The 16,679-nt window shown below is 43.0% G+C and overlaps 1 protein-coding gene across 2 annotated transcripts in view; it reads right to left on the bottom strand.

The window, feature by feature from the left end:
• Positions 1 to 12,723: 12,723 nt before the first annotated feature.
• Positions 12,724 to 16,679, bottom strand: part of LOC126419831 (UDP-glycosyltransferase UGT5-like) — a 71,841-nt gene continuing 67,885 nt past the window's right edge. For both annotated transcript variants that reach the window (XM_050087063.1, XM_050087062.1), the window contains exon 6: positions 12,724 to 14,349. In XM_050087063.1, coding sequence (XP_049943020.1) covers positions 14,055 to 14,349 — 295 coding nt within the window. In that variant the 3' untranslated portion in view covers positions 12,724 to 14,054. The remainder of the gene's footprint in view (positions 14,350 to 16,679) is intronic.

Here is a 16,679-nt window from a genome sequence, read left to right as displayed (position 1 = left end):
AGGGCAGGAGAGCGCTGAGGCGCGGCTGAGTGGGTATCTTCCGGTGGCCTTGGCCTGCTGACGTCACCGCCATTGGGTCAGAGGCCGCCGCCGCCGCGGCGCGCGAGAGCTGGGGGAACGTCAGGCGTATTCGGAGATTTCGTGGTTTGTATACTGGGGAAGGCTGCGGTATTTATCGATCGGAGCCAACGTAGACCTAGGGTTACGCTACAGATTAGTCTGACATAAAAAACTAAGAATTCAGGGGGAGGGGGGTGAGCATATCACTCTCTACCCTTAATTTTACGTACTGTATCTTCTATAATCAGGTATTAAATATCATTAGAAGCTAACTTCAAGTTAAAATCTTTGGTTAGTGTTTCTAAACGTCATCATTACATTTTCTGACACTTTGCAGCAAATCATATGAAAAGACGCGTTTCGGAGAGATCTTTAATGCTGTGAATATTAACTTTGCGGCTGCTTAATATTTGAAGTGTTTTCAGTTCTAAACTTAAGGCGTTTATTGTGGTTTACCTCCAAAGCTCGAAGTTTACGAGTTCGCATGACGATACTGTGATGTTTTGGTAACGTTACAGGTCTTGTGCAAGTAAAACTCACTAAAATCTTGCAAAATACACTCCGAAAAAGAAACTTGCTAATATCACACGATATCAACAAAAGCAGTCAGCATCAGCAAGCAAGGAAAGTAAAGTAATGGGACAAATTTCACGCGCTTTGTCCTCTAATCACTTATGAAACTCTCGCTAGATGGCAGTACTGTTATGTTACTGTAGTCTAGTGCACTCTGGCGGGATATTTGCAAACTTATTCTAAATGTGGATAAAATAGCCAATGGCAGAAACAAAACAACTATGTAAAACATTATCAAAACAATAATACCAAACATCGATTAATGACGCATCGAAGCGTAGTAGAGATGTGCAGAGACAGAGATTGGATAGCAAAGTTTCGGCCACTCTACATTCCTTTATTACATAGATAGTGGAACGTGAAAAACGTGTGGTGGTTGGTATGACACCCTTAGGCTGCAAGCTCAGAGCCTTCGGGACGCGCAATTCGTCCTGATAATTTAAATAATGTAATACGTTCTTGCGAAATTTACTTTAACATAGATTTTGGAGCGGCTCCGCCTCAGAGCCTTTAATTACGAGCCACGCCTGACCGGAACGATACGTCGGGTAGCATTCATTTCACGCTAGGTGAGGGGAGCCCTACGTCATAGTGGCGTAGGTTTGCGTCATCGTGACGTAAATAACCTAAATCGACTACATGAGTACGTATATCGATCTTTGCAGTTGTACCGATAACGTCAAAGGTAAATGTAAATGCATGTGTACAATCGAAGTGACAGGAGTTGTGTGATATGCTTATCCGAGTTGAATGAATGTCTGAACGAAGGAACCATAACGAAAGTATAAAAATTGTGTGTACAGAAACGTGTCTGTATCATGAACCTAACGAATGTCTGAAGGAAGGAACCATAAGGAAAAAAAAAAACTTTTTTTTTAATCCGATGAATCGTGCATAAATCGTGTGGACGGTAACGAGAAATAATTAATTATTAAGCTGCAATCCAAAGAAACTGGAATTTTATTGTGTTTCACGAACACAACGAATATCTGAATGAAGGAATCATAACCATAACGAAAGTCAAGAAAAGCGTCTAGCCATTTTTTTAAAATCCGATTAATCGTGCGTAAATCATGTGGATAAAGACGTGAAATAGGGGGATATTAAAGTGTTTCGTATTTTTATAAAAGCCGATGAATTGTACAAAATTCGTGTGGGCAGAAACGTTGTTCAGAACGACGATCAGGCGAGCAACACCGGACAAGAGGAGAATGGAACCGCACAAACAAATAGCAATGCAGATCAAAGAGGCACGCAACAGTCGATGTATACAGCATACACACAACAGTCGATCGGACAACTCGTGAAACATGATGACGCGTGCCTACGTCACTATGACGTAGGGCTCTCCTCACTTGGCGTGAAATGAATGCTACCCCGATACGTCAGGGTCTGGCTGTGCACAAATTGCCACAAAGCACGAATTGGTGTGAATTGTAAGCCAAGACACTTTTAATTATTTTCCAATTCAATTCAATTTTTAAAACATTATGTACAAAACTGTAACAGTTAAGCTTTTTATTCTTGTAAATATGCATTTCTGTATTTGTTTATTCAATTATGTGTACATTGTCACTATGTGTTGCCGATGGCTAAATTGAGTACACACTCAAAAGGTAAATAATAATTAAAAAAAAGCACGTGTGACGTGACACGACGCTACAGCGCGACACGCACGTTCCGCACGTCTCTCTCTGGTCCAACGCATACTGAGGCGCGTACAAATACGAGGTGCATTCAAGTTCTAAGGCCTTCGATTTTTTTTCTAATTAACTACTCACCCGAAATCGATGAAACTGGCCTTACTTCTCGACGTAATCGCCCTGCAGACGTACACATTTTTCACAACGCTGACGCCATGATTCCATGGCAGCGGCGAAGGCTTCTTTAGGAGTCTGTTTTGACCACTGGAAAATCGCTGAGGCAATAGCAGCACGGCTGGTGAATGTGCGGCCACGGAGAGTGTCTTTCATTGTTTGAAAAAGCCAAAAGTCACTAGGAGCCAGGTCAGGTGAGTAGTGAGCATGAGGAATCACTTCAAAGTTGTTATCACGATGAAACTGTTGCGTAACGTTAGCTCGATGTGCGGGAGCGTTGTCTTGGTGAAACAGGACACGCGCAGCCCTTCCCGGACGTGTTTGTTGCAGTGCAGCAAGGAATTTGTTCTTCAAAACATTTTCGTAGGATGCACCTGTTACTGTAGTGCCCTTTGGAACGCAATGGGTAAGGATTACGCCCTCGCTGTCCCAGAACATGGACACCATCATTTATTCAGCACTGGCAGTTACCCGAAATTTTTTTGGTGGCGGTGAATCTGTGTGCTTCCATTGAGCTGACTGGCGCTTTGTTTCTGCATTGAAAAATGGCATCCACGTCTCATCCATTGTCACAACCGACGAAAAGAAAGTCCCATTCTTGCTATCGTTGTGCGTCAACATTGCTTGGCAACATGCCACACGGGCAGCTGTGTGGTCGTCCGTCAGCATTCGTGGCACCCACCTGGGTGACACTTTTCGCATTTTCAGGTCGTCATGCAGGATTGTGTGCACAGAACCCACAGAAATGCCAACTCTGGGGACGATCTGTTCAACAGTCATTCGGCGATCCCACAAAACAATTCTCTCCACTTTCTCGATCATGTCGTCAGACCGGCTTGTGCGAGCCCGAGGTTGTTTCGGTTTGTTGTTACATGATGTTCTGCCTTCATTAAACTGTCGCACCCACGAACACACTTTGGTTAAAATGGCTCTGACCACTATGGGACTTAACATCTGTGGTCATCAGTCCCTTAGAACTTAGAACTACTTAAACCTAACTAACCTAAGGACATCACACACATCCATGCCCAAGGCAGGATTCGAACCTACGACCGTAGCACGAACACACTTTCGACACATCCATAACTCCATCACCACATGTCTCTTTCAACTGTCGATGAATTTCAATTGGTTTCACACCACGCAAATTCAGAAAACGAATGATTGCGCGCTGTTCAAGTAAGGAAAACATGGCCCATTTTAAGTATTTAAAACAGTTCTCATTCTTGCCGCTGGCGCTAAAATTCCATCTGCCGTACGGTGCTGCCATCTCTGGGACGTATTGACAATGAACGCAGCCTCATTTTAAAACAATGTGCATGTTTCTTCTATCTCTTTCCAGTCCGGAGAAAAAAAATCGGAGGCCTTAGAACTTGAATGCACCTCGTACTTTGCTTGCACCTGTTGGGGACACCCTGCGCTGACAGAAGCGAAGCACACACACCTTGTCATGGTTTTCAAAGGATTTTGCGGAAACTATTCAAATAAAAATATTTGATTTTTGTCATGTTTTTAGCGTTGTATGTCAGCTTGGTGGCGGAGTGCCCATCATCTCGCTAACTGGCATATTTACCGTGATATACATACACTCCTGGAAATTGAAATAAGAACACAAGTGAATTCATTGTCCCAGGAAGGGGAAACTTTATTGACACATTCCTGGGGTCAGATACATCACATGATCACACTGACAGAACCACAGGCACATAGACACAGGCAACAGAGCATGCATAATGTCGGCACTAGTACAGTGTATATCCACCTTTCGCAGCAATGCAGGCTGCTATTCTCCCATGGAGACGATCGTAGAGATGCTGGATGTAGTCCTGTGGAACGGCTTGCCATGCCATTTCCACCAGGCGCCTCAGTTGGACCAGCGTTCGTGCTGGACGTGCAGACCGCGTGAGACGACGCTTCATCCAGTCCCAAACATGCTCAATGGGGGACAGATCCGGAGATCTTGCTGGCCAGGGTAGTTGACTTACACCTTCTAGAGCACGTTGGGTGGCACGGGATACATGCGGACGTGCATTGTCCTGTTGGAACAGCAGGTTCCCTTGCCGGTCTAGGAATGGTAGAACGATGGGTTCGATGACGGTTTGGATGTACCGTGCACTATTCAGTGTCCCCTCGACGATCACCAGTGGTGTACGGCCAGTGTAGCAGATCGCTCCCCACACCATGATGCCGGGTGTTGGCCCTGTGTGCCTCGGTCGTATGCGGTCCTGATTGTGGCGCTCACCTGCACGGCGCCAAACACGCATACGACCATCATTGGCACCAAGGCAGAAGCGACTCTCATCGCTGAAGACGACACGTCTCCATTCGTCCCTCCATTCACGCCTGTCGCGACACCACTGGAGGCAGGCTGCACGATGTTGGGGCGTGAGCGGAAGACGGCCTAACGGTGAGTGGGACCGTAGCCCAGCTTCATGGTAAGACGGTTGCGAATGGTCCTCGCCGATACCCCAGCAGCAACAGTGCCATAATGAAATATTCACAACATCTCTCATATCTCCTAGACTGTTCGAGACATCGAAAAGAGATTTTGGCGAATGATAGCACACAAGAAGGAGAATATTTTGCCAATTCGTGAACACACGGAACTTTCTTACCTATGGAGGTATATCAGTAGTTATACTTCCTTTTTTATTTTTTTCACTCCAGTGAGTGTAATTTTTTAGAATCATCGACAGCTACTGAAACAAGCGTGTCCGAGTAAAAAAATAAACATGAAATTTTTTTCCTTATGTTACTGCAAACCGACGCCATGAGGTTTTTCGTAAGCTACTGAGTTCACTGATTGCCAATTACTTGTTTAATGACGCCCTCTGTTCAGAATTCTGTCACAATAGCTGCTGTAAGATGAATTTGTGCAAATTATACTGCGTTTTGGCAAAGGAAGTACAATTAAACCTGTCAACAAGAGAAGGTGAGCCGGCCGCTGTGGCCGAGCGGTTCTAGGCGCTTCGGTCTGGAACAGCATTGCTGCTACAGGTCGCAGGTTCGAATCCTGCCTCGGGTATGGATGTGTGTGACGTCCTTAGGTTAGTTAGGTTTAAGTAGTTCTAAGTTCTAGGGGACTGATGACCTCAGATGTTAAGTCCCATAGTGCTCAGAGCCATTTGATCCATAAATGGTGATGCTTCTTTGAACGAGAAAAGGTTAACAATTCACACAAATATAAACTGCCAGCTCTTTTTGAAATTTTCGTTGAATCCCTGTAACCTATCGTATTTTTAACACTGAATGACTGGAGTGGAAACTTACCAAAGGATTTTATTCTTTTTCTCGATCTCAGCAGCAGTAAAATGACGAGCTCTCCCTTCAGGCGGAATGGTGCCAGATGCTGGTTACTCACCTACGGCTTGTCAAACTGACAACGTGTGATTCGCGAATAACGTAGTTGTTAATGAGAAAAATAAACAATCGATCTGTCGCACAACACAAGGGTCAGTGTACTGTCAGCAACTGACAAGGGAACCTCCCCATCGCACCCCCTCAGATTTAGTTATAAGTTGGCACAGTGGATAGGCCTTGAAAAACTGAACACAGATCAATTGAGAAAACAGGAAGAAGTTGTGTAGAACTGTGAAAAAATAAGCAAAATATACAAACTGAGTAGTTTAAGGGAAGATAAGCAACAATAAGGACAGCAGGAATACAGGAGCGCCGTGGTCTCGTGGTAACGTGAGCAGCTGGGGAACGAAAGGTCACAGGTTCATATCTTCCATTGGGTGTAAATTTTAATTTTTTATTTTCCGTTTATGTGACAAACTCTTATGTTTTCATCACTTTTTTGGGAGTGATTATCACATCCACAAGAAAACCTAAATCGGGCAAGGTAGAAGAATCTTTTTACCCATTCGCCAAGTGTACAAGTTAGGTGGGTCGACAACATATTCCTGTCATGTGACGCACATGCCGTCACCAGTGTCGTATAGAATATATCAGATGTGTTTTCCTGTGGAGGAATCGGTTGACCTATGACCTTACGATCAAATGTTTTCTGTTCCCATTGGAGAGGCACGTCCTTTCGTCTACTAATCGCACGGTTTTGCAGTGCGGTCGCAAAACACAAACACTAAACTTATTACAGTGAACAGAGATGTCAATGAACGAACGGACAGATAATAACTATGCAAAAATAAAGAAAGTAAAATTTTCAGTCGAGGGAAGACTTGAACCAATGATCTATCGTGCAGCATCTGCTCACGCTACCACGGGACCACGGCGCTTCTAAGAACACTTTTTCCATGATGTTGCTTATGTGGCGCATGGACTACTCAGTTTGTATATTTTGCTTATTTTTTCACAGTTCCACACAACTTCTTCCTGTTTTCTCAATTGATCTGTGTTCAGTTAATCAAGGCCTATCCACTGTGCCAACTTGTAACTAAATCTGAGGGGGGTGCGATGGGGAGGTTCCCTTGTGAGAATAACGCGCGCGACGAAATGCTGAGCCTAGCCAAACGTGCCTTGTGAGCGGAAGTTCACGTCGTTCGAAAAACATTCTCATGAAAGTAGATCTCTCTTCGTCAGCAATCCAGTCACCACACTCTTTCAGGATAGTCATACTTTCGTAATACTACCTACCATTTTTTTTCATTTGTGTAGCATTTGTGTAAGTAGTTTATTAATGCTGATGCCGGCCGTTGTCGCCGAGCGGTTCTAGGCGCTTCAATCCGGAATCGCGCTGCTGCTACGGTCGCGGGTTCGAATCCTGCCTCGGGTATGGATGTGTGTGATGTCCTTGGGTTAGTTGGGTTTAGGTACTTCTAAGTCTAGGGAACTGATGGCCTCAGATGTTAAGTCCCATAGTGCTTAGAGCCATTTGCATCATTTTATTATTACTGCTGACAATGTGTATCCAACCACTGAAATACTTTTTCTCGTTACGGCGAGCCAATTAAAACATAGTTATTCGTGAGGGCTTCTAGACTGTTTCTAGCTTGCAGCGGAAATGTGGTAACTACATGTACATAGCATAATATCTGTTGTGACATCCACATCCAACGATAGCGAAACTTATGTACTTCATATCTTGGACGCTTTTCACCAGAAGCACAAAGGGGTCGGGTCATACCTGTGGAGAATACCCCTTTTCGACATTTTGCAACTGATCGTAGAGATAAGTCAGCGTAACTGGCAGCAAGTAGATAACCCTCTTTTACTTTCCTACCTTGCTTCTAGATCACTTGATTTTCTAATATTCCTTACTTCCTTATTCGCTTCCCTCACGATGAATCGTCTGCTCTATTACAATCTGTAACATTCCGGAGATAGAAGATATAATTCTGGTGGCTAATGGGTTACCAGTTATGCCCTTAGGTTAGTTAGGTTTAAGTAGTTCTAAGTTCTAAGGGACTGATGACCTTAGAAGTTAAGTCCCATAGTGTTCATAGCCATTTGAATCTTTTTTTTTTTTTTCAGTGTACTGTAAGGCCCTGTTTTTCGGATGGGCAATACTTCCACTGGCCGTATGCGCCATGCCGAAGTGAGCATACGGCAGGACTGCCTTCCCGCTCCCCACCTCTCCCCTCGAGCGGTGTTCGCGCGACGCGATCCGCGAGAAACTGTGCGGCAACCACAACGGCGCGCGACCTGGCGCAGGCGAGCGTCGCGTCCCCGTCGCGTCCCCGTCGCGTCCCCGTCGCGTCCCCGCCGCGTCCACGTCGCGTCCCCGTCGCGGCCCCGTCGCGTCCGCGTCGCGTCGCGTCCCAATTTGCGCGGTTCCGTTTGAACCTGTGAAGTTACAAAAACGCGCGTTGCGCTGCGCCGCGCCACACGCCTCCCAATCCGTGCATAGCGTTTTACCGCTGCAGCCACGCGTGAGGTATCGCCAACGCTCCGCAGGCCTACCGTCAGACATTTGTCGTGCGCTGGCTCTCTGTGTGGTTCTGACCTGCTCTGCCCGTTGCGGCTTAGTAACAGTTTTACCATATGCAAGATTAGTTTACTTGTGTTGCGGAGTTTGTCAGTAAAAGAATGAACAGTTCATTCGGTATTTTGCCTCTGTTAGCCGAAAAATCGTTCACGTTTAACAAACATATCAGACGATGAGGTAAACTTTGTCACATACTGTAAACGCGCACGGTATTATCGCCTTTACATATCATCCATCTGTTTCTTCGAACGAAGACAGAGATTAGTGACATCCCGCATTCACAAATATTTCATAGCTTCAGCTAAATTTCGTTTACAATTTACTGGACGGATGTTACCAGTCAGTATCATTTCTGTACACAGTATTAGTGAACAAAGTGCGCCCACTTTGCTGATGGCGAGATTTCAGATAAACGCGATGAATAATGGTGCGGTTTTCAGTTCGTTGCATATGCAATGAATTACCGTTACACATGTACAATAACGAGAATTTCTACTCAACTTTTATTTATAAAGCGGAGTCGTATGAAAGAAAATTTTAACCTCTACAGTGTTCAAAACCCTGAGCGAGTTCTGGAGGATTACAGATCTGATCAGGAGGGAAGGACTGGATAGAATTAAGATTATGCTGAGAATTACAAATAATGAGCTGTTCGCCATGTCTCCAGGTGTTGTTGTTGTGGTCTTCAGGCCTGAGATTGGTTTGATGCAGCTCTCCATGCTACTCTATCCTGTGCAAGCTTCTTCATCTCCCAGTACCTACTGCAACCTACATCCTTCTGAGTCTGCTTAGTGTATTCATCTCTTGGTCTCCCTCTACGATTTTTACCCTCCACGCTTCACTCCAATGCTTAATATGTGATCCCTTGATGCCTCAGAACATGTCCTACCAACCGATCCCTTCTTCTAAAGTTGTGCCACAAACTTGTCATCTCCCCAATCCTATTCAATACCTCCTCATTAGTTACATGATCTACCCACCTAATCGTCAGCATTCTTCTGTAGCACCACATTTCGAAAGCTTCTATTCCCTTCTTGTCCAAACTATTTACCGTCCATGTTTCACTTCCATACATGGCTACACTCCATACTAATACTTTCAGAAACGACTTCCTGACACTTAAATCTATACTCGATGTTATCAAATTTCTCTTCTTCAGAAACGCTTTCCTTGCCATTGCCAGTCTACATTTTATATCCTCTCTACTTCGACCATCATCAGTTATTTTGGTCACCAAATAGCAAAACTCCTTTACCACTTTAAGTGTCTCATTTCCTAATCTAGTTCCCTCAGCATCACCCAAATTAATTCGACTACATTCCATTATCCTCGTTTTGCTTTTGTTGATGTTCATCTTATATCCTCCTTTCAAGACACTGTCCATTCCGTTCAGCTGCTCTTCCAAGTCCTTTGCTGTCTCTGACAGAATTACAATGTCATCGGCGAACCTCAAAGTTTTTATTTCTTCTCCCTGGATTTTAATACCTACTCCAAATTATTTCTTTTATTTCCTTTACTGCTTGCTCAATATACAGATTAAATAACATCGGGGAGAGGCTACAACCCTGTCTCACTCCCTTCCCAACCACTGCTTCACTTTCATGCCCCTCGACTCTTATAACTGCCATCTGGTTTCTGTACGAATTGTAAATAGCCTTTCGCTCCCTGTATTTTACCCCTGCCACCTTTTGAATTTGAAAGAGAGTATTCCAGTCAGCATTGTCAAAACTTTCTCTAAGTCTACAAATGATAGAAACGTAGGTTTGCCTTTCCTTAATCTTTTTTCTAAGCTAAGTCGTAAGGTCAGTATTGCCTCACGTGTTCCAACATTTCTACGGAATCCAAACTGATCTTCCACGAGGTCGGCTTCTACCAGTTTTCCCATTCGTCTGTAAAGTATTCGCGTTAGTATTTTGCAGCTGTGACTTAGTAAACTGATAGTTCGGTAATTTTCACATCTGTGAACATCTGCTTTCTTTGGGATTGGAATTATTATATTATTGTTGAAGTCTGCGGGTATTTCGCCTGTCTCGTACATCTTGCTCACCAGATGGTACAGTTTTGTCAGGACTGGCTCTTCCAAGGCCGTCAGTAGTTCTAATGGAATGTTGTCTACTCCCGGGGCCTTGTTTCGACTCAGGTCTTTCAGTGCTCTGTCAAACTCTTCACGCAGTATCTTATCTCCCACTTCATCTTCATCTACATCCTCTTCCATTTCCATAATATTGTCTTTAAGTACATCGCCCTTGTATAGACCCTCTATATACTCCTTCCACCTTTCTGCTTTCCCTTCTTTGCTTAGAACTGGGTTTCCATCTGAGCGCTTGATATTCATACAAGTGGCTCTCTTTTCTCCAAAGGTCTCTTTAATTTTCCTGTAGGCAGTATCTATCTTACCCCTAGTGAGATAAGCCTCTACATCCTTACATTTGTCATCTAGCCATCCCTGCTTAACCATTTTGCACTTCCTGTCGATCTCATTTTTGAGACGTTTGTATTGCTTTTTGCCTGCTTCATTTACTGCATTTTTATATTTTCTCCTTTCATTAATTAAATTCAATATTTCTTCTGTTACCCAAGGATTTCTGCTAGCTCTCGTCTTTTTACGTACTTGATCCTCTGCTGCCTTCACTATTTCGTCCCTCAGAGCTACCCATTCTTCTTCTACTATATTTCTTTCCCCCGTTCCTGTCAATTGTTCCCTTATGCTCTCCCTGAAACTCTGTACAATTTCTGGTTTTTTCAGATTATCCAGGTCCCATCTCCTTGAATTCCCACCTTTTTGCAGTTTCTTCAGTTTTAATCTACAGGTCATAACCAATAGATTGTGATCAGTCCACATCTGCCCCTGGAAATGTCTTACAATTTAAAACCTTGTTCCTAAATCTCTGTCTTACCATTAGATAATCTATCTGAAACCTGTCAGTATCTCCAGACTTCTTCCATGTATACAGCCTTCTTTTATGATTCTTGAACGAAGTGTTAGCTGTGATTAAGTTATGCTCTGTGCAAAATTCTACCAGACAGCTTCCTCTTTCATTTCTTACCCCCAGTCCATATTCACCTACTATGTTTCCTTCTCTCCGTTTTCCTACTCTCGAATTCCAGTCACCCATGACTATTAAATTTTCCTCTCCCTTCACTACCTGAATAATTTCTTTTATCTCATCACACATTTCTTCAATTTCTTCGTCATCTGCAGAGCTAGTTGGCATATAAACTTGTACAAGTGTAGTAGGCGTGGGCTTCGTGTCTATCTTCGCCACAATAACAGGTTCACTATGCTGTTTGTAGTAGCTTACCCGTACTCCTATTTCTTCATTCATTATTAAACCTACTCCTGCATTACCTCTATTTGATTTTGTATTTATTACCCTGTATTCACCTGACCAAAAGTCTTCTTCCTCCTGTCACCGAACTTCACTAATTCCCACTATATCTAACTTTAACCTATCCATTTCCCTTTTTAAATTTTCTAACCTACCTTTCTGGATTAAGGGATCTGACATTCCACGCTCCGATCCGTAGAACGCCAGTTTTCTATCTCCTGATAACGACGTCCTCTTGAGTAGTCCCCGCCCAGAGATCCGAATGGGGGACTATTTTGCTTCCGGAATATTTTACCCAAGAGGACGCCACTATCATTTAACCATACAGTAAAGCTACATGCCCTCGGGAAAAATTACAGCTGTAGTTTCCCCTTGCTTTCAGCCGTTCGCAGTACCAGTACAGCAAGGCCGTTTTGGTTAGTGTTACAAGGGCAGATCGGTCAATCATCCAGACTGTTGCTCCTTCAACTACTGAATAGGCTGCTGCCCCTTTTCAGGAACCACACGTTTGTCTCGCCTCTCAACAGATACCCCTCCGTTGTGGTTGCACCTACGGTACGGCCATCTGTATCGCTGAGGCACGCAAGCCTCCCCACCAACGGCAAGGTCCATGGTACATAGTACAAAGTAGTACTGGGACACGGGAGACAGGCGTGTCACACAACGGCCTCTGTCTGTAGATGGCAGCTAATGAATTACGTGCCGCTCTTGAAACAGGGCTCAATATATTTGATTTGATCCATTATAAATGGTTCTGAAAGCCTGCGACAGTGAAAACAATAGGTTTGTTTATAAATAATTCTTCTGCTACCAGTCATGATTTTCAATATGTTATTTTTGACACGACTCGTCTCGAGAAATAATTCCCATTATCAAGTACGTTTTTTTGTGGTTGTTATGCTATTTCTGAGATGTCTTTGTGGCAGAGTCTGCTTCATGTCGTTGACTTTACTGCAGTATATAAGAAATATGCGATTTTTAGTTGGTTGTCGATCTTTTTGTGAAGTTAGTGGCGAAATTTAGAAGAATTTGTACTTTGACTTTTCTTATTCCATTTGTGCAGAGTCTCATACTTACTAAACATCACACATAACTTGCTGTACACTTTAAACATCGAAAATATCTTACATAAATAAAACAGTTACAAAGATGTTCCCACAAGTAGTCAACAGAGATAACATTATAGGTGTTCCACAGAGTATGATATGTTTTTGAACAGAGGTTATTTACCTTAAAAATTTGGATCATAATTTACTTATATCGATTTTACAATTGTGCTTATTTCTATGTGTCACTATTTTTATGTAAGTATACTATTGAAACATCTGAAGAAATTCACTGATTCACTTTCAAGTTTTTCGTTTAATATTTTCTACATATTTTCTGTAATGTGAATATATCTCCAGTTCTTCTAGCAAATCCGTTTTATATCCTTTATTTAGTCGGTGGAGTACTTTGACACTTTGTTCTATTTTTCCAAAATGGTGTCCTGTATTATGTATGTGTGTTGCTATGGCTGATGTAGTAAGTCGGTTGTACGTGTAAGCCTTAATGTCCTCTGTGTACCTGCTGTTCAAATTTCGGCGTGTTTGTCACGGGTAGAACATGGAGCATTCCTGGCATGTTATCTTGTATGTTCCAGAGTCTGAATATGGATCATGATTACACTTAATATTATGTATTAGTTTTTGTTGTAGTTTATTAGATGTAGATAAACAGATTGCCACTTTTCACAGTACCACACTATCTTTCTGGTTTTCATATCAATTTCATATATGACAACAGCCGCTCAGCTTCAGCTAATGTAATTTACCACCATGCGATGTAACAAGGCCCACTCCTCCTGAAGAAGATATTTTTAGAAATATCGAAACCTAGGTCAAGGGCTAAATAAACCTTTGGTTTGCAGGCTGTTGGCTGATTTTTTTTTCCAATCTCTCGAAATTTTTTTCATTCTAACTAGCAGTATGTGGCCTCACAAACCACTCCATAATGCAGGAAAGTGTTGTAAAAGTGTGACGATTGTCATGGATACACCAACAAAGCTGTAATCGATGATTTTCTGTACTAGGTATTCCTTAATGAAGGTAGGTAGTTACAGACAGGGTAACTCGAATCTTATGCAAAGTTCTTTTAGTACAGTGGATAAACGAGAGAAATTTTGTTGTGGTCCACATAAGTTGTGAAGTGCCATCACGAGTAGAACTTAAGCTCTGTCTTACTTCCTTGCGTAGAAAGGGAGTCGTTTCTAGTTGGCCTAGTTGCAGGGCACTACAAGCGACTCGGAGCAACTGCCTACTGCGTCTACTCTGGAAGACCGTCCAACGGCGACATCACATTTACACCACACGCACACTGGGAAAAATTCCTGTGACGAACACGACACCGTTAGTCTTTCTTGGTCGATTTTCCTCTTCTTCTGGATCCAGTTCGAGCCGTAACTCTGCACAGACGCCGCATGACGACTCTTATCGCACAACTGACCACCAGGAGCGCGAGCAGCAGCGCAGCGACGACATCTAGCAGCAGGTACTGGAACCACGAGAGGTCCAGCGCGGCAGACCTGAGGTGTGGCGCTCCCCGGTGGCGGATCACGTACTCCGTCCAGTAGACAGCCTCGTCCAGAGGGTGAATCGGCCGGTCGTTGAAGATGCGGGACAGGTGTTGGGCTCTCTCACGGTACCTGCAAACGGTGGAGCCGGCGTCCATAAAAACACCTCCACAACAGTCACTATGTGGGCTCAACACGTCATTGGTACAGTTTGCTACTGCCCCAAAAACCCCACAGCAAATCCTCAATACCAAGATCCTCAAAGCTAATACTATACAGGGTGTTGCAAAAAGGTATGGCCAAACTTTCAGGAAACGTTCCTCACACACAAAGAAAGAAAATATGTTATGTGGACATGTGTCTGGAAACGCTTACTTTCCATGTTAGAGCTCATTTTATTACTTCTCTTCAAATCACATTAATTGTGGAATAGAAACACACAGCAACAGAACGTACCAGCGTGACTTCAAACACTTTGTTGCAGGAAATGTTCAAAATGTCAAAATGTCCTCCGTTAGTGAGGATACACGCATCCACCCTCCGTCGCATGGAATCCCTGATGCGCTGATGCAGCCCTGGAGAATGGCGTATTGCATCACAACCGTCCACAATACGAGCACGAAGAGTCTCTACATTTGGTACCGGGGTTGCGTAGACAAGAGCTTTCAAATGCCCGCATAAATGAAAGTCAAGAGGGTTGGGGTCAGGAGAGCGTGGAGGCCACGGAATTGGTCCGCCTCTACCAATCCATCGGTCACCAAATCTGTTGTTGAGAAGTGTACGAACACTTTGACTGAAATGTGCAGGAGCTCCATCGTGCATGAACCACATGTTGTGTCGTACTTGTAAAGGCACATGCTCTAGCAGCACAGGTAGAGTATCCCGTATGAAATCACGATAACGTGCTCCACTGAGCGTAGGTGGAAGGACATGGGGCCCAATCGAAACATCACCAACAATGGCTGCCCAAACGTTCACAGAAAATCTGTGTTGATGACGTGATTGCACAATTGCGTGCGGATTCTCGTCAGCCCAAACATGTTGATTGTGAAAATTTACAATTTGATCACGTTGTACATTACATACTGACGAAACTAAAATGAGCTCTAACATGGAAATTAAGCATTTACGGACACATGTCCACATAACATCTTTTCTTTATTTGTGTGTGAGGAATGTTTCCTGAAAGTTTGGCCGTACCTTTTTGTAACACACTGTAGATTTAGTGACGTATATAGGCCACACTCAAGGCAATTGATTGACCTTGCACCCACAGCAAAGAATCATTCCATTATGGGGCATTACTGTTATAGATACAATGGTTAACTATGCCCTCCACCCTTCCACTATAAGTATTATCAAGTATTGCAACACATGTCGCTTAGCCACTTCGAAATGTATCATTTGTGTCTATTTCGTGATCATCACTATATTTGTTTTTGATTTCAACACTGATCACCGACACTGAGTGTGGAAACATGTAACTGATTGTAAACCACCTGAACCCCAAAACCAGTCATTTCTTCGATAAAATCGCCTTGTATTGAATTCCTCTCCTGTGCCAACCTTTTCATCTTACAGAAGCAACTGCAACCTACATCCTCACTTATCTGCTGTATGTATTCCAATCTCCTGACTTCCTCTACATTTTTTACCCTTTACAGCTCCCTCTAGTACTATGGAACTTATTCCCTGATATCTTAACAGATGTCCTATCATCCTGTCCCTTCTTCCTGCCAATGTTTTCCGTATATTCCCTTCTCGACCAATTCTGCAGAGAACCTCCTCATTCCCTACTTTATCAAACAGTCACTGGTAGCGATTATCATTCCACATCATGTGAAGGAACGCTCACAGAGTTCAATTGCATTCATTATGGATAAAATACATTTAAAACAAATACATGTCTAAGACAAGGTGATGGCTTTTGTCCATTTCTCTTCGACTGTGTATTAGAAAATATACTAAGAACATGCAATGAAAAATAAGAAGATAATGTGTACCATCAGGAAGTCTGGGAAGAAAAAACAGTGTATCAAGTAAACTGCCTCACAGTTGCAGATTTTAGGAGATGCAGAAATGCAAAATAATCTTTGGGGTAATCTAGGCAATAGAGAAAGTAAAGGAATTTCGACAGAGAAAAGCCAATGTCTCGCTAACATAAAAAGGCATCAAAATATGAGTAATTACAATGGGCATATGTCAAAGAGAATAGATCAAAACGCTGAACTATCTATAAGAGGAAACTGAAAAAAAATTATTAGAAAGATCTAGCGTAAATGGAAGGATATACAAAACTGAAAGGAAATATGCAACAAACAAATATTTACAGGTGTACACTTACCAAGAAATGAAAAAATAATGTATTTTAACCAAAACAGATCTACACAAGAGAGTGCATAGAACTGAATTATAAATTAAACTAGAAATATTAGAGGAATAAACATGAGGACATTTAAATG

This window comes from Schistocerca serialis, chromosome 9 (assembly GCF_023864345.2).
Source record: "Schistocerca serialis cubense isolate TAMUIC-IGC-003099 chromosome 9, iqSchSeri2.2, whole genome shotgun sequence".
In the NCBI taxonomy this organism is placed as follows: Eukaryota; Metazoa; Arthropoda; class Insecta; order Orthoptera; family Acrididae; genus Schistocerca; species Schistocerca serialis.
Note: the sequence above shows the minus strand (reverse complement) of the source record. Positions and strands in the feature narration are given on the sequence as shown.